The sequence below is a fragment of the Populus alba genome, chromosome 19 (genome assembly GCF_005239225.2).
Source record: "Populus alba chromosome 19, ASM523922v2, whole genome shotgun sequence".
NCBI lineage: Eukaryota > Viridiplantae > Streptophyta > Magnoliopsida > Malpighiales > Salicaceae > Populus > Populus alba.
Genome location: NC_133302.1, coordinates 13,454,252 through 13,476,763, shown reverse-complemented (window position 1 = coordinate 13,476,763; position 22,512 = coordinate 13,454,252). Strand labels below are relative to the sequence as shown.

The window sequence follows — 22,512 nt, the reverse complement described above, 5'->3', positions numbered from 1 at the left end:
TCATAATTATTCTCCTATACAACTATTTGGTAGAGTTTTGTCATCTCAACGATTTTTATTTTTAGATCAGTTGACTTGAACTCCTATGTCTTAGTGATTCACTTCAACTAGAACTATTCAAAAACATCTTACTTGTTCTTGTCATAACCCAATTTTTGACTATTTTATTTTAATTATTTTATTATTTTATTTACTGAAAAGGATAAAAAAATAATAATTATGAAAAATCAAGTAAAATGAAATAAATGAAGAATGAATTAAAATTTGGGTAAAAGGCAACATTATTGGAAGTTTTGGGGTTTAATTAAACTTTGGAATTAATCTAATTAAGCTTGGAATTAATTTAATTAATCCAATTAAGGGTTTAATTGAAGAATTGATAAGTTTTGAGACTTAATTGAGCTCGAGCATGGAATTAATTTAATTAATCCAATCAAGGGTTTAATTGGAGAATTGATAATTTTTTAGACTTAATTGAACTTAGAATTAATTTAATTAATCAAGTCAAGGGCTTAGTTAGAGAATTGATAAGTTTTGAGACTTAATTGAGCTTGGAATTAATTTAATTAATCAACTCAAGGGCTTAATTGAAGAATTGATAAGTTTTAGACTTAATTGGACTTGGATTAATTAAATTAATGAAATCAGGGACTTAATTGAAAAAAATTGCAAAGTTTGGGGTTAATTGGGGGCATGATTGCAACAGATTAAAGTCCAAGGACTAACTTGTAAACGATGCCAAAATGTAGGGGAAATTACAGTTTAAACTAGGGGCTTAATTACAAGACTCGAAACTACACGGGTCAAAATATAAAATGGCCACATTTTACATCTCAAGACGGCGCTGTTTCAAGAGACACTATTCGTCTTCTTCAAAACCAGAAACGGACACTACATGATCCTCAGTCCCTCATTATTTCTGCAAACGGTCGGTCACCTCATTATTTAGAGGTGACTGCATGGCATTCTCTGGCTATATAAAAGCTAGAGATAGGCCATGCACGGGGGGAGGAATCACAGAACTGAAAGGGGGGGAGAAAAGCTAAAACCCTGACGGAAAAAACCCAGTAGACAGGGGGGAAGACACGAAAAAGCCAAGCGGAGAGACTGAAGAAAACCTGGGGAAAACTGAGAGAAGAGTAGACCCAGAATTGGGGAGAAGAAAAAGCCACGAAGGGAGGGCAGAACCGAGAGGGAAATTATATAGAGGGGAGCAAATTTTTTGCCCCTGTTTCTGCTCAAAGAAACAGAGGCGTTCGTGCCTCACGATCGTGAGGCACGAACGCGTGAAGAAAGAGGGGACTGGGCTGAGAAAACAAAAGGAAGGAATAAACGGGGAGAAGTATAAATTGAAAACAACAGGAAACACACAGAGAAGAACGAAACGGAGACCAAGACGTAGAAGATTGATAACTAACAAAGAGAAACAGAGAGCACGAACAAGCAGGGAGAAGACGTGCAAAAGAGAGGGATCCAACACAGAAAGAAAAAAAAAACAACGTAGAAGAAGGAACAGAGGAGAGGAAGAAGCGTCTGCCGGCTAGAGCTAACCGGTCATCACCATCGTCTTCGTCTTCAACCCGCAGCTGCACCAGCTAAGCTTGCACCCTTCCTTCTATTTCCATCTTTAATTACACAGGCATCGTGCACATGCAATTTTAATTACATCGGCACAGTGCACTGTGCACACGCAGAAGAGACTGAGTTTGCATCCTTGGCCCAGCCGGGTCACTGGATTGGGCCAGTGACCGGGCCGGGCTGGCTGGGTCCAGCCCCGTCCCCATGGGCTTTAGAACTTACAATAGATCTTTTGATGTGGTATTGATTATATCAAGCAACCTCTATAACACCACAATCCAACCATACATATTGCAAAAAGCCATTACATATTTAAGTGTGTGTTTGATATTATGATGCGAATTGCTTTTTAAAAGTGTTTTTCACTTGAAATCGTATCAAAATAATTTTTATTTTATTTTTGATATAAACATATCAAAACTGTTAAAACATACTAAAAAAACATTAATTTAATTTTTTTCAAGTCAAATACACTTTTAAAATGCACTTAAATGCATGCTAATAATTAAAGCCCTTTCAGATTGAATTTATGGACTCGTGTCTTGGTAGGATTAGCAAGCTAGTAGATAATTACTTCAATGGTTTTTCATGTTTTGGTATTGATTTTGGATTAGAATCTTTGTTTTTGGAGAGGTTTTAAGTTGATTATAGAACGAAATTAAAGTCGGGAAATAAAATATGATGAATTGTTTGTTATGGTGTGTTTAGGATTGTAGTGGTAGTTTGTGGTTTGAAATGTTTTTTGTTTAGAAATATATAAATTTTTTTTTGGTTTTTAAAAATAATTTTTTACATCAGTACATTAAAAAAATATAAAAACATAAAAAATTTAATTTTAAACAAATTTTTTTTCCTCAAAATTTAAGCCAAACAGGTCATAAAGACAATCACTTTACATAAAAAAAGGACATAAATTTTATTTTTAATTAGAAAATTAAATGTAAAAAAAGGGGCAGGTTAATGAAGAGTAGAGTTTTAAAACCGGGATCGGCCTGGCAGGTTGACCAGGGACCCGATCTAGGTGGAGGTAAAAACTCACTTGGGAATTGGCCCGGTGAGACCCAGTTGACCCGAGACCAGGTCAAACTCGGGTGAGACCCGATCTATTTTTTTATTAATATTGGCAGTTATTAAACGACGTCGTTTTGGCCTTTTAAAAAGCCAAAATGCTAAAGAAGAACGAAGTAATATTGGGGACAATTGCAAACCTAATTAAAAGGAAATCAGCTCTTTGAAACCCAGCTGAGGAGCAGAGGAGCAAAAGACGTCTTGACTCTTGATCACTGTTGTTTCTCTATAAAAAAGATTTGAATCTCCTTCTTTCACTCTCTATTTTCTTTATTCTTGGTCGTTTTTTGAATTACTAGCATCGATTCCTTCGCACCCAATCACTGGCATTGATTCGTTGTTCTTTGATTCATTCGCAGCCCAGTCACCTTAGGTATGTTTCAAAGCACCAACACTGTAAAACAATCAACTACAAGTTATGGAAAGCAGAAGAAATCTGCAATATTAGGGACATATTTCATGTAGAGAACAACTCCTGGTGCTCAAAAGTCTCTTCAGAATTGTTGGCAAAGGAAGGAAGCAGTTGAACGGTGTGATCTTGCTTTAACAAAGTGGATGATTGATGCATGTGTGCCATTTAATGCTGTTAACTCTGTGTATTATCAACATGCCATAGATGCTGCAACAACCATGTGTCCTGGTTATAAAGCACCAACTTTGCATGCTATTCGTGGCTATTACTTGGCAAAAATGGTTGATAAAGTCAAGATTTATGTTGAGACTTATCAAGAGATTTGAAAGAAGACTGGTTGTACATTAATGGCTGATGGATGGACATATCAGAAGAGAAGGACTTTAATTAACTTCTTAGTATATTGTCCTAAAGGAACAGTTTTTTTAAAAACTGTGGATGTATCAGATGTCTCAAAGACTGCTAGATTGTTGTATTAGTTGTTTAGAGAGGTTGTTTTGTATGTTAGGGTAAAAAAATTGTGCATATAGTGACTAATAATACTGTAAATTATGTTGCTGCTGGCAAGTTATTGATGGAAGAATTTCCTTCAATATTTTGGTCTCTTTTATACTACTCATTACATGAACCTCATACTCTAGAACATTGGTAAATTGCAGTCAGTTTGTTCTGTTGTTTAGCATGCTTCTGGTATCACAAAGTACATTTATAATCATTATTATCCATTGTATTTGATGAGGAAGTTCACTGGAGGAAAATAAATACTTCATCCACCTTCTACTCATTTTGCTACCAATTTCATTGCATTGCAAAGCATTTTAGCTCATAAAGATGAGTTGAGAGCTATGATAACATCCAGGGAATGAGTTTCATTTGCTTATGCTAAAGTTAGCAAAGGAAAAAAGTTTGTTGAGAGTATGCTAGACTTTCTGTTTTGGGAAGAATATACAATAAATGTGCAAATAAGTGAGCCTTTAATTCAAGTTCTACGGATGGTTGATGGTGATGATAGACATTCGATGGAATATTTGTATGATACCACCTTGTTTACATCCACTGCAATCTAAGATTGAAATAAAAGTATTTTTTTTCTCTAATTCCTTAAATATTATTTTATCTTGTTTAGTAACATTATTAATACTTATATTGTGTTTACCTTCACTTATAATATATAGGAATTATTGGAAAGAATGAAATTATGATCCAATTAATGTTGAGACAATTTGTGACATTGAAAATTAGGTAGTAAAAGATGACTCACCAATCTTGACAGCTGAAGATGCAGAAAGTTTTCACCAAGTTCTATCAACTATGACCATACAAGATACTTTAGATGATGGTAATTAATGATTGATTATTTAGTGATAAATATTATTTAAAATAAAGTTTTGTTTAACACATAATATTTATTTATTAATTGTGTTTGAAATGTAGATGTCATAAATGTTAATGATATTGAAGATGATTGTGACGATGAAGTTTCAAAGGAGTATGCTGATAATTAATTATTAAGTGTTGACGAGATTGGACTCAATTTCATCGATATTTGATCTAAATTTTGCTCCTATGGACACAAAAGAATTTAATGTGTTCATTTAACAAAAATAAATGTGTTGTTGATTTAGAATTTATGTTGTTGGATGTTTTGTTTTAAATATTTTAGAATTTATGTTGTTAGTTTATAATTTAAATTCGGTTTATATAAGTGTTGTATTATAATTAGTTATATATTTTTTTTATAAGTATTTTTTTTTTGAATTGACTTGAGTAGATTAATTCATCTAATTTATAATGTAATTACTTCATCATGTTGATAATCGGATTGGATTTTAAATCTATAATAAAAGGAAAAGATGCGTAAACGGTGGTGGGAGAAAGAAGATACAAAAATCACGAAAGACATTTCGTGGCATTAAATTAATTATAATGATAAATTTGTAATATTTCAGGTGATTTTTTGGTTAATAGTTCCTTTCAAAAAAAAAAAAAAAAATAGTAATAATAATAAGCGCATATAGAAGGCGTTCTTGGTCCGGGTGGCTGTAACCTAGGTTCCTTGCTACCAGTGCGAGAAAGCAACAGAGAAATATAAAATATCTTCTTCTCATCACAAATGGTAGATATGGAAACGCCACCTTCAATTGCAAACGACGCTGCTGATAACACCACCTCCCCTCGCAATCGCGATGAAAATCCGGAGGATGCGTCCTCCATAAATCCTGGGTACTACTTTCTTGTAATTTCTGTTAGTTCCACTTGGATTTCTAGAAAATAAAAAAGGAGAAATTTATGTTTGGTCATGAATTATTTGTTTTTCTTCGATGTGCAAAGAAAACAAACCAAATTATTGGATTGAACTCTTAAATTAAATATCAAACTGCTAAGGCACATGCCTTCATGTCCCTATTGTTGGATTGTACTCTAGGCATTTAGCTTTTGAACCTTTTTGTTTTTTTGGAACGTAGAGAAAAAGAATCCAAGCCTGAGATTGCTGGAGAAGAAGACGAAGAAGAAGTGCGAGGCATTCTACAAGTTATTGCATCTACTGGCAAATTTTGGTACTGCACTTTTGATGTTTCCTTTATTTTGATTTCAATACATAGATTTGGTGCTTTTTGTTTTTTCACATGCTAGATAGATGCAACTGCACAAAAAAATTTAGTTACCCGTGCTTGATTTTAAAGACTAAATCGTCACCTTTATCACTTAAACCACCGGATTCCGGAGCCATAGCAGTTTCAACATACCCATTAATCACCGTGTCATGATGCCCTTTTCTTGCGTAGGGATGGAAATGGATACCCATGGGTCAAGTTTTGCACTATCCATACCTGAACCCGAACCCCAAATAACTATCCAAACCTGACCGGTTATGGATCTTTGATACCCGAACATGACCTGATCGGGTTTTGACTACTCATCTATTATCCATAACCCGAACCTGATCCGAGCCCGAACTTGAATGCTATAATTTACAACTATTAAGTACTTAATTAACTTGGTATACATGTTATCTTTTTCAAACTTTAAAGTTATTTATTTATTTCGGGCTGGGTTCAAGTTAGGGTTTAGTTTAGGTAGACCAATATCTGTACCCAACTTGAAACTTGATTTTTGCCTTCGGCATTTACCCGAAACCAGCAAGTCTAAAAATTTCCTATCCATTCTGGTCAGTATCCATTGCCATCCTTATTCATGCCATTATCACCAATACCATTCTGTTATTGGATGGTTATTTTCCATGATGTTATTACATTTTTTCTTCTCATATATCATCACACAAGCATGCTTTATACCTACATATGAAACACCATAGTTTGTTATAATTTAGGCTGTACTTTTACTCTTCACCGTGAACCATTTCCAATTGTTTTTTCACATCATCCTCATGAATAATTCTTCAAAGTTCCTAAAGTAGTCATATCTCCACTCTCCCATCAACCTTCTTGAATAAATTGATGGAAAAATGGTTGCACCACTTGTCCATTAATGTATTTTTATGGATATTTATTGAAAATAATTTGAGCCTTGTGTGAAGTCTTGCAGTTGTTTCATTACAATTTTTCTTCTAGGCATACTTTTCCATTTTTTTGTTGCAGGGATCATTTGCCTTCCTTCACCCCTTGGGGCCCAATGCATTGCATAAATACATCCTGGATTCTCTAACTTAATAACACATTTTCCTTGATAATGCATTTCATTTCCAAAATAAATGTCTTGACTCCTCTTCTGTTCTTTTCCTTTTTTGCACGCCAAATTGGAAACTCCAATTATTAATCTCCTTCTTTTCTCTTATGACTCTTAATAATAATTTTTGATTTAGATTTCCTGAATAAAGTTCAAGGATCGAATTGAATTTTTTGGGCAAAACACTATAGCAATCCAAACTGTTATAGTGAAATGAACAATAACTTTGAACAATAAAAATCCCATGTCTTTTAGTTTATAGTGTAATAAAAGCAGAAGAATACATGCTTCCCTTATAATGAACATGCCTGCTTTTTTAAAAATAATTCTCTACCAAACACTTGTACTTTTAAAAGTTGGACCAAAAGTTGCTTAATAACTGTGCCAAACAGAGGTTAAGTGTCGTAGTTGTTTTCCCTTCAGATTATGCAATTGTAGGTTTCTAGCTCAAGAGGTCATATGCTTCAACATTGTGAGAGTATTAGAAAATATGCACTCAATAGTACAGAAGGAGGAGTTTTAACAATTATTGTAAATTTATTGTGATTTCAATAATTTTACACATTAAAATTTTCAGCATGATTTAGGAATTTCCTTGTTTTTGTGATTTGATCTTATGTAGGATCTTTGAAATAAAGTTTTTTTTCTTTCCTATTCTTTTTGGGAGTTTAATGGCTCTTTAGATGTGCCTATATAAGAGAAATCCAAAAACTGTATTTTGCTGTAAGCTATATTTTTATGAACCAGCTTAGTTAAAAGTTCTTACAGTAGCCATCTTTAAGCTAATGGGTGTGCTTTTTACCCTCTCCTTGTGGTTTCAAGGAACTCCTACTGATTTATATGGTCCGTGTAGTTTCCTTAATCCTTTCCTTCTTGTTCCACTGACCACTCACAAAATAAGAAAAATTACACTATGTATTGAATTTTTTCCATTCTCTCTTCAGTTAAAGGTTTGTCATGATTGAATTAGTTCTTTAGGTACATGATCATTACATTCAAAAGGAAATACAAAGGGAAAAAAATAAGATACTACCTTATATAGTTAGTAAAGGTTGAATTTTTAAATCCATCATTGGATATGCTTAGTCTTGGCAGTTAGATGTCAACAACATATCTCTTATTGTACCACGCTCCAACTAGCCTTAAGCACATTATAGTTTAGAAGTTAATTGCTTCATGTTCTTTTCCTATGCATGTTATGACTGTGAGAAGTAAAATGATTAATAAAATTACCAACTCCCAGTAATATCATGTGTATTTTCATGATTTTTATCTCAGGCATGATTGGGAAAAATTGAAGAGTTTGTTATCCTTTCAGCTGAAGCAGGTATGGGGAGGTATGCTTGCATGTGGTCCTCTTCTTACTTTGCAATGTCAAGATAACTGAAGATAACTATTGTTTCTAATGATAGTGCTTTGTCCGAATGATATCTGTTTCCTTTGTGTCGATGCTCACCTCCCTCTCTAATTTATGAAGGTTCTGTCTGAATATCCCGAGGCTAAAATGACAACTAAGGAACAAGAGGAAACTTATCAAGATCTGGTGAAAAAGTTGGATGAAGGTATCTCATCTTCATCCTTGCTTTGCTATTCTCAGCTATCTATAAGGTTCGCTTGCATCTGTGATACAATTTGAAACTATGAATTAAGGATGGGGATAATGACTATGCCGCACCAAGCCTCTTATTGAGTTTGGCTGGGAGCAATTATTTTGGACTCAGATACATGGTTCTTGGGACTATAAATCCCAGAAATGGCTTTGGTTTTAGCCTTAAAAAATTTTCTCTCTCCTTTTTTTCTTTTAAACATTTGCGTCTTTTTTTTTTTACGGAAAGATAAAATGACAATCAACAAGAAAACACTGAGAAGTCCCTAAATAACTCCACGCAAAATGTCAAAGTCTATGACAATGGTCTGGCTGAGTCAACTTTGCATATGTTAGGCATGGGCTGTTCTTCTGAGAGTGTGAGGTCAAATTTAATGTTTAAATATGTAGTTTTATGGCCCATTTTATTATCCAAAACGAAGTAAAACTGACAAACTAATTAACAAAATAAATGAGTGTGTAAAATACATTAACATGATGTAGTGAGAATTTTTATATTAGTGACCTGATGGATTGCTTGTAAAAGCACTGGTTACAGCAAACTCACAGATTAACTAATTTTAATCTATATGGTCGAAAGTTTCCAGCAAAGACTTGTCTACCTCTTACTGAACAAACCAAATGAGTGCAGCTGAACATGGAAGAGAGAAGTGTATTTTATTTTTGTTTTTTTGTGTAGTAAAATGTTATTTTTTGTGTTTCTAAACCAACAATACGGTTCATTACATTTTATAATGTGCTGAAGTTACCTCTGTGCTCATTATTCTCCCCTAAACCTTCCTGAATAAATTTGAACCATGCTAAAACCGCAAAAAATTACAGGCATGTCATGATGTAGGACATCTTTGGATTTGTCTAGCAAAAGAGTTGGAAGAAGCTAGGTTAAGATAATTAAGGATTTTAGGTGGGAATTAGGGTTAGAATTGATGTCTAAGGAACTAGAATTGTTTAGTTATTTGTTTTAGAAGAATATGGGATTGAATTCAAGGCTGTGAATGGTAATTGTGGGACTGTAACAGCAAGCAGACTTTTAGAAGCCAGAAGAAGAACAAGGGGTATATAGAAGGAAAAGAGAAGACAAAACCCTAAGCATGAAGCCTTCAAGATAACTCAAATTCTCAATAATGTTCCATTATCTAAATCCTTACAATCACACAGAATAGCCTTTTCTTTATAGGCACCAAAGCCCAATAGTTCTAAACCAGAGAGGAAATATGATTCAAGACAAATCGTTAGTTGTTGTTCACATGACTCTAGCTGCTTTCTCATAATTTGGGGTTTTTCCTTGTTCATTTGTGCACTGCTTAATAATAATAGATGAGAGTCTTAAGAGAGCTATGTTGCAATGAGCAAACTGTATCTCTCAACTTCCATGGGTGTTTAATGGGCTGGTTTGTAGCTTTAGTATAGATGTGGTGCTCACATTTGGTTTTTTTTCTTCTTAATATGTGAATGGACATGCAATTTGTTTGGTTTTGATACAGGGTGTTTAATTAGCTATATTGATAGGCCTTGTGAATATACTAAATTATTGAGTCTTATTATTGCCCTTGGATGGGATAATTTGTAAATTTTTTGTCTCTTGTTCCCCAGCTCTACACAACTTCGAAGAAGGTCCTCCTTTTACCCTACAGAGGCTTTGCGAGGTGCTTTACTTTTTATTTTTGGGCTTTATGTTTCTTTGATATTTCTTTGCTGTTTGCATCTCTCTAGTTTACCAAGTGTAGTCTTGCATTGGTTATGGCTTCAAAATCGATGTGTACCTGTAAATGGGTTCTTTAATGTGAGGCCTAGGATAATGATGACTTGATTTCAATTTGGGTCCTCGATAATGATAAAAGCTGACTATTCAGTAGCTTTTGTCCCTTTTGACTTGTTTTGGCCATTGTTTGAACACATGAAGATTTGTGCGTCACCTAAACCCATGTAATTTCAGAAATTGCTATGATTAGAATATTTTAACCCATGTAATTTCAGAAATGATTAGAATATTTTAGGTTGGGTGATTCTTAGGGTACATGTACGGTGATTCATTGTCTGGAGAATAAGTATGACAACTTACTCTTTGATTGTCACACTTAGCTTTCAGGGAGAACCTCAACACATTGTTTGGGAACCAAAAAAGACAAGCATGAAAGTGGAAGGATTGAAAATGAGGGAGATAAAGTTAATGGAAAGAACTCTCATTTTTTTTTTGTTTGGATAGAAAAAAAATTTGAAGGGAATGGAAGTGTAGGGTAAGTTTATGAGATTACATTCTCATCCATTATTTTTGTGATGGAAGAAAATTTATTATGAGGTAAATTGAGTAATTGTATTTATTTTCCTTGCACATATTTGGTGAGTCCATGGAAGTATATGCCCTTCACTTCCTTTCTTCTCATCTTCCTTCTCTCCCAAACAATGGAAGGTAACTTCCTCCCCCTCACTTTCTTTGCCTCCAAATGTTTTCCTTCTACTCTCCATCCTCCTAAAGGTAGTGTAGATCTTCAGAATTCTTTTTCTACATGAAAGATTGAGAAATACTTAGGATGGGCATCCTTGTTCTAAACTGATTAATGTCTTTTAAGTGCATTATGAGGCGGTGTTGGTGTGGTGCCAGTGGTGTTGGTGATAGAGTGATAGGGTGGTGGTGGTGGAACGGTGATGGCAGTGTTGAAGGTGATGGTGTGTTGGGTGCTGGCAGTGGGGTGGTGATGGTGGTAGAAATATTTGTATGATATTGTGAGTTGATCACTATTAGTAAAATATTTTATGCAACTTCCTATGCTGAAAATATTGTCTAAGAAATGAACCAAGTTTATAGGTTGATTGAAAAAGTAAACAAAAAAAATCATGGCATTTGGAGGGCCTCGTCGATTGAGAATAGGAATATCAAATATTTTTCGTTCACTAATTTTCCTTATAAAATACTTTATGCCAAACAAACATGGGAAAATCAGGAAAACATAAAATGTTTCACATAAAACAAATGTCAGCTTATATAATACACATCTTCTCAATTGTACACTTGTATGAAAAAAATCTATGAGTCATAACCTTTAGATATCCATATTTTCAGTGATATATGCTCTTCTATCAATTTTTTCTGTTAAAATTTGCTCATTTAAATCATTCATCGTTTCCTTTTACATACTCTTGATAGGGAATTTATGTTGATTCATAAGAAAGCTACCATGTGCAATGCGCATATTAGAGAATATAGATAAAACTAAATGTTGCAATTGATTATTTTTTTCTCAAGGATTTAATTGAGTAAACATGTATCATATAAGGGTACATTGATAGGTTTCCCTTTATGTTTTTGTTATCTAAACTAGCAATTCAATGAGAGTTGGATGTGATGGAGTTAGTGAAGTATGTGCCATCAACTTTTTTGTTGCTATCCCATGTTATCTATTACACGATGAAATCCTAGTTATTAGTCATGTGTGATGTATGATTTTACTCATATATTCAATGTTATCTTTGTGGCAAGTTGATCTTATCGAATAAGAGACAGAAAGGTGCATCAGTTGATAGTAATCGTGATTTTAAAACTATATTTCCTTGTTCTTCCTTTTGCATCTGTTCATCCTATTTATTGCTGGTCATTCTTCAAATACTACTGAACAGCATCATGTGATATAATTCTATACTTTCAACAGATTTTGTTGGCAGCAAGACACATCTATCCAAATCTCTCAAAGCTTGCCCTAGCCCTAGAAAAGGTGTGTTCGTTGGTCTTTGACACTTTGTTTGTTGAATATAATGATTTGCTAGAGGTTACATGCTTTCACGCTTATGTTAACCTCTTTTATAATCCTTTCTTGTTATGCAGAGTGAATAATATTTAATCCCCAAGTCTAATTGCATTAGTCAATATCCTATTACCTGTTTCTAAATTATGCTTACCTGTTTTTTATTATTATTTTGATCTGTTGTCGAAATGTAATTTGTGCACAAATAGATTTCTTGAAGTCTAGATTTCATATGAACTCGACTGTCATAAACCAGAGCTTAAATTGCAAATAAGTCAAAAAAAAAAAAAACTAAATCTAATTCTTCAACCCCTGTCCTTTATAGGACATGTTTCTGGATATTTTTCTAAATCGACACAAGTATAGCAGGTTTTTTAAACATTGCTGTTTTTATTTAATGAATGATGAAAGCAGAGCTTAAATTTGAGGATTAATCTCAACATGAGCAGTTGTGGGATGGAATTGTATTTTTGGCTTTGTTGAAGTGTTCTGCTTGGGGAAAATTTTTGGGGTTTCTTTTTATGACATTCCAAGGGATTAGACTTTTGGACTATTGAAGGGCAGTTTCTCTTTAATAGTTTTCAGTCATAGTTTTTGTATTTTCTTACTTTTCTCAACTGAAGTTGTTCTGTTCTCCTTGATGTGATTTTGTTCTTTTTTTCTCATTGTTGTTAAAGTAAACTGTATTTAAAAAATAGACAATTATGGAAGCTTGATTTAAGTAACAAATGGAAGATAAACTTTTATTTTCATGTTTGAGCTTTTAGATTTTTTAATTTCACCTTATTTATTAGACTGTTTTAGTTTCTACAGTACCTATAAAGTCAGGAAGAAACCCATTTTTGGATTGCTGTTGTTTTACTATTTTGTTGGATAAAATTGCCAGAGAAATGCTGAAAAGTGTATATAACAATCATGATAGTGTTGTTGAATATCAATAACTTGCAATTTGTTATGGTCATATAATAGTAATATGAAAAGCTGAAGACATTTGTCTGCTGTCAAGTAAAAACTAAAAAGCAGTTTGAAACAGCACTGAATTGATTATTTTCTGCAAATGTTGAACCATAAAAGCTCAAAAAGTATGTATTTCTAGGTTATGAAATGTTTCTTGGCAGTGCCATGTCTGGAAAAGCAACTCCCAATTGCAGTTTAAAATAAATAAAGATAAAAGCTAACCCCAGGGATTTCAGAGTAGAGGACATAGTAGAATAGGGAGGATGATGCATCTTTCAAATTATTAATACAAAAAGCTTTAATAGAAAAGAGCTCTTCGATCTCATTCAACTTCCACTGAGGAAAACTACCCAAGCATTAGAAACTGTACATCATAAACAAGCCATGAAACAATGTTATATCCAATTTGGTGCATGTACTAATTAAGATTCTTCAAAATATTCGTACTTTAGGTGAGAATGTAACTGAGGACTGCCCTTTGCCCTAGATGGCTTCTTGTTTACTGAAAAGCTCTTATCTGGATTGCAAATGGAGGTGATGAATTTTGATTGGATAAAATTGCGGGAGAGCCAGTTCTCATTCACTTTACTCTTTCCTTTGAGCCCTGGACGTGGATTGTTGTCCTCTCATCTCCTCTCATTCTTCTTTTTCTCTAATCGGTTTCCAATTATTAGTAAACCCTTATATTCAACTGCATTTTGTTGGTACAATGACTTCTGGTAGACTGGGGAGTTCTTGCTCTCTTCCATCATCACATGCACATCTTGCTATGTACTTGATTGAAATGCTGGATATGGAAGTTGTTTTGGGAGAAATACTGGGAAATGGTATCCTTTGCATTCATTATATGATACAAATAACATAAATGAATAAAAAGAATATATGCTGATAATTTGAGCTTATTTGCACCTGAAATGTTTAATATAAAAATTTTTCCTATCAACTGAATGATTATTTTATTTTAATTTTGTTCCTTTATGCGTTATCTTCCCGATGCTTAGATATGCTAATATTCCCCAATTCCTGTTTCTAGAATTTGCTGGTTACATCCACATTGGCTGTCTGTACTGATCCGTATCCACAAGCATTAGAAAAGCCGGCTGAATCTGATAAACCAATCGAAGAACTGCAGGTGCAATCCAGCTTGGTACAAAATGGGGTTGAACCTGTGGTAGGAGATGGTGATGAAATAATGACTGAGGTAGAGGAGGCTGACATTGATGATGATATGACCATTGACATGGAAGCCTTGGAAGAAATAGTTGCATCATCAGAAACAAATTCTACATCAACCGGAAATTCTTGAGTTTTTTTTTCGTCTTTATCAGTCGGTACAAGTCAGTCCACTAAGCTCACATTGATATATTTCTCTTTAGAGAGGGAACTTAAAGATAAGATTCACATATCTTTTGTGGACACTAAAGTTGGCCATAGTTTTCTGTTCACGAGTCTCAAGTCTGTCCATGTTAGCTGCTGTGAGGGAAAGCATAGACCTGCCATTTGAATTTAATACAATGTTTATCTCTTGAGTGCTCTATTTATACTCAAATGTTGTAAACACCACATTGGTCGGCATATCTGAAAACTTGTTTGAACTGTCATGAGAAATTCTGACTGGTATTATTTGTGAAACTACTATATAGCTGCGCCTAAGCACATTTTTATGCATAAGCCTGCCAGTGGACTCTGGAGTTGAAGAAATTACGAGGCAGTTCGTTTTTATAAATTACTCTTATGCGGTCATCTTTTTCAAATAAAATTGATGAACAGCTTGAGAAATTTTTAAAAGTGTTTAGGTAATATTCCTTTTGCAAATGCCTTAGCATAGATCCTTGACTATACAAAGTTCCTGAAGTAATGTCTAAGAAGAGGAAATTAGAGGATTTTAAGACCATTGCCTTGACAGAAAAATGCAGTGCCGTTATCCAAAATAAGCTACCACCAAAGCTAAGAGATCCAGGGAGTTTTTCTATTCCTTTTATTATAGATGATGTTAGTTTTTCTAAAGATTTGTGTGATTTAGATGCTAGTATTTCACAAATGCCCTTTTACGTGTCTACAAAACTTGAATTAAAGGAGTTGAAACCTACAGCTATCTCCTTATAGCTAGCTGACCCATCGGTGAAATATCACGTGGATATTCTTGAGAATGTGCTGATCAAAGTAAAGAAGTTCATCATTCCAGTTGATTTTATTATGTTGGAGATGGAAAAAGACACCAATATTCCTATCATTTTAGGCTGTCCTTTTCTAGCCACAGCTGGAGTTCTCATAGATGTCATGAATGGTAGGCTGACCTTAAAGGTTAGTGAAAAAGAGGTTGAGTTTAATTTGTTTGAAGATGTTAAACATCCTTCTTTTACTGATCATATTTTTCAAGTTAATGTTCTAAATGGGTCAGCTAGTCAGGATTTTCATGAAGAAAATTTGTTCGCAGCTTCAAAAAAGAATGCAAGGAATGTATTTGTTTTTAAATTTAAAAGGGATAACAAATATGACCCTTTATCATTTCAATTATAATTTGTTAGAATTAATAAATTTATACCCTGTCTAGTATAATAGTTTGGACTTGTAAAGAAATACATTTTGCGATGACTACTTAATCCACTACATATTATTATTCGTATATCTAAAACACGGCCTAAAAAACATGGTATATGGGTGCTTGCATGTTTTTTTCTTTAAATTTTATTTTTTTAGTTCGGGTTCGTTGATCATCTTAGAGTGGAGGTTGTCTAATTAATTATTTTCCATCCTATGAAAAAGATATTAAAACATTGTTTTGAATAAATATCAAATTATTTTTGAAATAAAAAATCAAGTTTAATTTTTCAGACTTGTCTTAGTGAAGAGTTTTCACAAGGCTAATTTGATCAAAACCATGGATCATATGAAGTTATGAGGGTTGATTTTTTTTAGTCTCAAAAGGATTAGCGTTTACTCTCGAGCGTCTAAGCAACGCACCCTAGAGTTTAGCTATTTTTTCCATTATATTTACCCAAGCATGGATGGAAAATAAGATGCCAAATGCCATTTTTATAACAAAAACATCTTTTGGTTTTAAAATAATAAAACTTGACAAAATCAAAAGATTGATGTCTTCTCTCAAGTGTAGGAGTGTCGAAGTAATAAATAACCCGGCAAGACCGAGGTTGAACCACAGGGAGGTTAACTATATAACAACAACAACAACAACAACAACAAGTTAAAGAGGACTTTGAGATGTAAGATTAATGTGAGGATTCAACAATGATAAAAACAAATGTCAAGGTTAGAGGATCTACTAATAATATTAGAAATAAGTATAGTATAAACTCTTTTTATTAATCAACTGGAAACCACACACAAAGGAGGTTCCAATCGGATGATTTATCCTTAATAGTTCATTATAAATTTTTAACATGATCATATTAATTATCTTATTTAAGTAACACAAAACTTTTAAATATTGTCAGAAATTTATGATGCTAACTTATGTTAACAACAAATCAAGTTTCTTTCATAGCACATGTGTAAGTTATACTATGAAAGTGCCAAGTGTTTGCTGTACCAAGTGTTATACAACACAAATCTAGAGTAACCATTTAACAAGTAAGGTATTAAGAATTAATAAGATAAAAAGATAAGACATATTAATAACAAACTTTCTTGGATATAAACATTGAAGTCCATATTGAGTTTATATTATACATATTCTAACACCATTAGTGAAACCTTTTCACCTTGACATAATAAACTTAGTTAAACATAATGAAGAAGAGAAACATAAATAAACAACATAAGAACATAAGTATAGTAAAGGAAATGAAAAGCATAAACAAGAGATTAAGAAAAATATAGTTAAGGAGTCATTGATACTTTAAGTGCAAAATAATGATATAAAACCTTGATAAAAATGCACTTTTAAGTACTAATTAACCTTCTAACATTGATTATGACTATTTATTATTTATTTGTATCTTAAACGGTCCATCCTTTTGGTTATGATATAGCTCATTATATGCACAAAGATGGTAGGTTATTACTTAGTCTTAAAGGTCTTTTGCATGCTCAGTGATCATCCTTAAAAGGTTGATGTCATGGCATAAAAGGTATCGAATGATGAGTTTTCCTCCTGGATTGAAGGGGTTTCGTTTTAATTGTGATTTTGAAGGAGTCATCACATAGCATTGACCCTAGTGCACCCTACCTATGTTAAGCTGTATTATTGGTTGATTGTTTTATTAGGCCATGTTTCTATTCATTGGTCTTATCTAAGGTTTAAGATAAATATCCATTCGTGATGAAGTCTCTGCCTTATCGAGTTAAATCCTAACAATTCTAGAGACTAAATTTTAGCATTGCATTAATTCCCTACTTTATATCTTTAATATCTAAGAATATACCTTACAATGTAATTTTATACCATCAAATAATAAAGTCTATTACTAATTTTCAAATATTTATTGCTATTAATTTATTTAATTTAATACTAGGAGTATGCATTATATTGCAAAGTTCATACCCCGAATATTAATTAAAAAAATTAGTTTTTTTTTCATATTTTTAAAAATTTCAGCCAAATCCTAATTGATGATCATTAATGGGTTACAATACTCATTTTTTAAATTTTTTTAAAACATGATAAAAATGTAATTTTTTGTTTTTTTTATAAAACTATGCATGAAAAACTTTTTGAATTTGGCCTTATGCGCAAAAATAAAAACATACTTTTTGTATTTTTGAAATGAGAATTGTTTTTATTTTTCTTAAATTTCAAAGAAAAAAACATGTATTTTTAATACAGAGTCAATATCTTATAGTGTAAATCTGCAATTTGATATTAGGTAAAATTATTAAAAAAACACACGAGGGATCCATAAATTATTTTAAAATAGTTCTTGAATTTTTTTTTATATTTTTTTTTGAAATTATTTAGGGCTTGTTTGGCTAAACAATAAAATAGGGACAAACTAAAACTAAAAGGGAAGACAGTAGAGTGTGTTTGCCAAAAATATCCTTAGCCTAAAATTAGAGACATAAAAAAATACCTTAAGAACCAAAAAAGATAATTTGTCTTTGGCAAAAATCAGGGTGAGCCAAACATGCTCTTAAAGCTGGATGGGGCCTAGCACAACCATATGGATTGAGCTTATTGGGCCAAAGTCTTAAGCCTATACACATATGATTTGGGCTCAAACCTAACCCAACTTGACTTTGTTGATAGGTTCGATAGACAATAAAAAATGCTTAACTTCTTTTATATATGAACCCAACCTAACCATATGGGCTGAGCTTGGATAAGCCCATCTTTACTCCATCAAAGGCCTTGCATGTCTGGTGGCATTAACAAGAAAGAAAGTAAGACATATAAGACAGTGAATAAAAGGGATATAATGACCTTAGGCTGTTGGAGTTGCTTTAATGGAGGCTGGAATCTTGGAAAAAGGACCACAAGAGTGTTATTGCTATTGAGAAGGAAAGGAAAGGGTGGAAGTTGACAATGTTTGTATTGGTGCAAAGGGAAGGGTGGGGAGGAGAGGTGGCAATGTTTATGTGTTTGAGTTTTGGTTTGGTAGGAATGAGCAAATGGTGGGACTGATTTTCTTCTTCTTTTTTTTTTCTCGTTGGTTTCATGTCCTTCACGTTTTTTTTCTTTTTTCACCTTTTTTTCCATGGCTGCCCTAGGGTTGGTATTTATAGGGGTTTAGGGAATGTCAGGGTTTTAAGCTGGCAAGATCATCATGGTTGATGATCAAGTCTTCATCTTGGTTGTTGATTCTTACCTTGCAAAGCTACTTCTCAATAAATTGTAGCTGTAGATTTTAATTTATTGCTCAATTTGTGCTCTCTGTTTGTCATGACAAAGTTCCAGCATGGTCAAGACAAATAAAAATGGCTTGCAGACCAAGCTTAGTGTCATAGGGTTGGGGGGTATATTATATTTTTTTATCTTGTTTGGTTAGGGACAGGGAGAGAAAGAAGGATTGAAAGGTGGGATCAGAGACAATCTTTCATCAAGATGATGATTAATGATAGAAGATATATCTAAGTTTTTTTTTTTTATTTTTGATTGGGCATTGACAAAAATAACATTATTTTGAATTAAAATAGTTTTGACACTTCTATACTAAATTAGATCATAAATCTCTTTTTTTATTTCAACTTTCAATTTTATAATTTTTTCATTTAAGTCCTCATTTAAATTCTGATTTTAAGAATTAATTCAATTTCTCCCTATAAAATTTTAGAAAGACCCTATAATTTAACACGTTTTTCAACTTGGTCATTCGTCTCAAATATTTTTAATTTTATCCTTAATTGACCTTGAAAAATCTATTTTCTTCAATTTTAACCCTTATTTTCAATAGAATTTGGTCCTTGAATATGTGTGCCTTTTGTAAAGAAGTCACCAATCTTAAATTTCTTCAATTTAGTCTTTAATCAGCCCTTAAATTTTGATTTTTTTTTTAATAATTTTACCCCTGATTTCATCTGACCAAGTTTGTAAGAAATAAATATGGTTTTTTAAAATTATAATCTTCTCAATTAATCTCAAGTTAGGCTTTCAAATTTTGTTTCTTTACTAATTAAGTCCTTAATAAAATTAATTTGACTTATTGAAAGACTAATTAAGTTCTAACACTTAACTAATTTTCTACTTTTGGCTAAATTATGTTTTAAACTCAATTAAATCTCTAATTGAGCTCATGATTAAATCAAATTGGCCTATTAAAAATCTAATTAAGTATTTAGATTTAATTTTAATGCAAATTCATTTGATATGCACTCAAATTAGCCTTAACTATCTGTTTTCCTTCAAATTCAGGTTTTTCAACGGTGCAATTATTTTTCCAATTTTTGCACTTAAATCCCTCTCCAGCCTATTTTGCCAATCAAGTTGCTGGTCCTCTTTTTTTTTTTTTTTCATTTTCATTTTTTTTTTAATTTTTTTTAGAAAGAAAAAAAGATGATTTTAGGATAAACCTAAAATTAAAATGTGATAGTCAATATGAGTCTTATAAGGAGTGTGAAGATAAAGACCATAGATAATATCTAGTTGGCATATCAACCACTACGTAGTAAATAATCAAACGAGAGTTAGATGATTTCACAAGTTTTGCCCATATTAAAGCTATTGGGGTATCACTCTTACCCACGTAACCTAAAGTTGATGTTGAGTGTGATCAAAGTTTGTTAGAATTGGTGTGAAGGGATAAATTCATATTTAATATATGCAATAAAAGGAACAAAATGCATGAGATGCAAGATCACACACATAAATAAACATCATATCAAACAAAGAATAATAGAAAATGCTCATTATCATCACAAAACAAACCAACATAGCTTAGCCTCAAAATCCCCAGTAGAATCATCATTCTATCCCAGGACATCAAGGAAAACTATGTGTAAAAATAAAAAAAGAACTTATCACCTAGTTTTATGGTAATTAAAAACCCTAACTGATTTTTAGAGGTTTTAAGTAAGGGGTTGATTATGTAATAAAGAAGATAACTATCATATTATCTAAGATAAGTTTCATTAATATTTGTTTTTAATGAAAAAAATATCTAATGTACATTGAAAAAATATTTTTTCAAAATGATTATATTATCACTCTTACGTCAACTTCTAAGGATAAACCCCACTAAGGACATATCCTACTAAGAACTCATTTATCCTATGTCGATCCATGGATAATTGAAAATATATTTTTCAAAGTGATTTTATTATCACTTTTAAATCAACTTCTAAGAATAAATATCATCAAGGGTTTATTTCTTCAATGTCAATTCATAAATAACAAAATCACAATAAAAAATTTATATATTAAAAATATATTTTCTAAAATGATTTTATTATCACTTTTAGATCGACTTTCAATGATCCATTAAATGTTTATTTATCATATATCAATCAATGAATAATAAAATTACCAGTGAATATTTAATTATGTGTTGACTACACACATATATATTCTTTTGAAATGGTTTTTATTATCATTTTTAGGTTGAATTCTAAGGATAAAACCATTGGGTTTTCTAATCCTATGTCAACTTACAATAATAAACCATAAAAAAAAAAATATTCATTCGTCAAAAATCAAAACCCACAAAATAAAAGATAATAACAACAACAAATCAAAATCACCATCACCGTGCCAGTAGTAACTATTAAAACAATTCAATTAACATAATAAATACAAACACAAAAGAGAAGGATGCTAGAATTCTCATTTATTGATTTGTAAAGTACATAATTTAACCTAAATACAAAGAGCTTCTATATAGATTAAGCTAAAGATATTATTCTACTCTTAATAAATAAAACAAGATAAATATATTATTTAACCATAATTTCACACAAAAAAAAAAATCTATAACATTGCCTTATAACACAACAAATCAAGAACAACATTTACAAAACATCCAAAAACAACCTCCACATTTCAAACATTTCACAATTGTTCAAAATAAAATGAATTAAACTCAATACACATTAAATGTTTTTTCTGAATCCCATAAAATTCATTACAATACTCATCAAAGTCCATCAACATGCAAAAATATTATTCAAAAACCATGTTTAAGGTTTAAAACAACCTTTAAAAACAATTAAGTCAAGTAAAGGAGTTGTTGGAAGTGAGATGAATTGTGGCAGTGTGTTTGACATGTGTGAAGAGAGCACAATTGCTAGTGGTGCATTGTTGCATGCGCTGACAAGGGATGGAAATGCTTGAGTCACTCTGCTCAATCTCTTATTGGTCCTCCTTCTAGTACAGACGTTGTCTCCCACTATTACTCGAGGGAGGAGATCGAAGCCTCTGAAGTTTTGGCCCTCATTGTTTCTTTCTTCTTCCACTAGGTTTTTTTTTTTCTATTATTGATGTTTGTTTTTTGTCATGGTTAACTTTCATGGCGCTTGGCAGCAGTACATGAAATATGATGTGAAGAGGTTGGTGTTTGGCCGGTGATAAGGAGGACTTTGGGTTGGTGAGTCTTGGCTAGTCGAGTTTATGGCATTGGCCGAGAGAGAAGGTTCGTCAAGAAGAGAGAGGTTGATAAGGAGAGAGGGAGAAAGTTGTAGGTGGTGGTTGACAATGTTGTCGATGTTGGTGGCTGACAAGAGAGAGGTTCAATAGTGTGTTGGAGGTTTTCACAGTGTCTTAGCTAATGTTTTTTTACGTGGGTAGTAAACATCAAAGAAAGAGAATGGTCATGTCTTCTTATTTTGTGAGAGTGGCAACTAGGTTAGGAAGAATAGTCCAGGGGTTTTGATGTGTTAAAGAGAAAATCTATATTTTTTTTTATTGTATTTTCTAATATGTATTTTTAATTATGGATCTCCTAAGATTTGGTATTATAGAGACCAAGTGTTTTTGTACTTTCCTTGTTTGGTTTGAGCAACTTAGATTAACTTTAGTTTTATTTTCTTTTATTTGTGCTTTTGGTTTCTTTATCTATTTTACTTATATTTTGTAT

General features: G+C 32.4%; 1 protein-coding gene across 2 annotated transcripts; it reads left to right on the top strand.

The window, feature by feature from the left end:
* The first annotated feature begins 5,032 nt into the window (after nt 1-5,032).
* LOC118038727 (uncharacterized) lies at nt 5,033-14,774 on the top strand. Of its 2 annotated transcripts, none has more exons than XM_035045145.2 (7): nt 5,033-5,281; nt 5,524-5,616; nt 8,024-8,072; nt 8,223-8,353; nt 9,945-9,997; nt 11,999-12,061; nt 14,082-14,257. In XM_035045145.2, the coding sequence occupies exons 1-7, from the start codon at nt 5,172-5,174 to the stop codon at nt 14,117-14,119; spliced, it is 537 nt and encodes a 178-aa protein (XP_034901036.1). In that variant the 5' UTR covers nt 5,033-5,171; the 3' UTR covers nt 14,120-14,257. The 2 variants fall into 2 exon arrangements, with proteins under 2 accessions (XP_034901036.1, XP_034901035.1); XM_035045144.2 differs by having other exon boundaries at nt 5,050-5,281; nt 8,223-8,307; nt 14,082-14,774.
* The last annotated feature ends 7,738 nt before the right edge of the window (nt 14,775-22,512 follow it).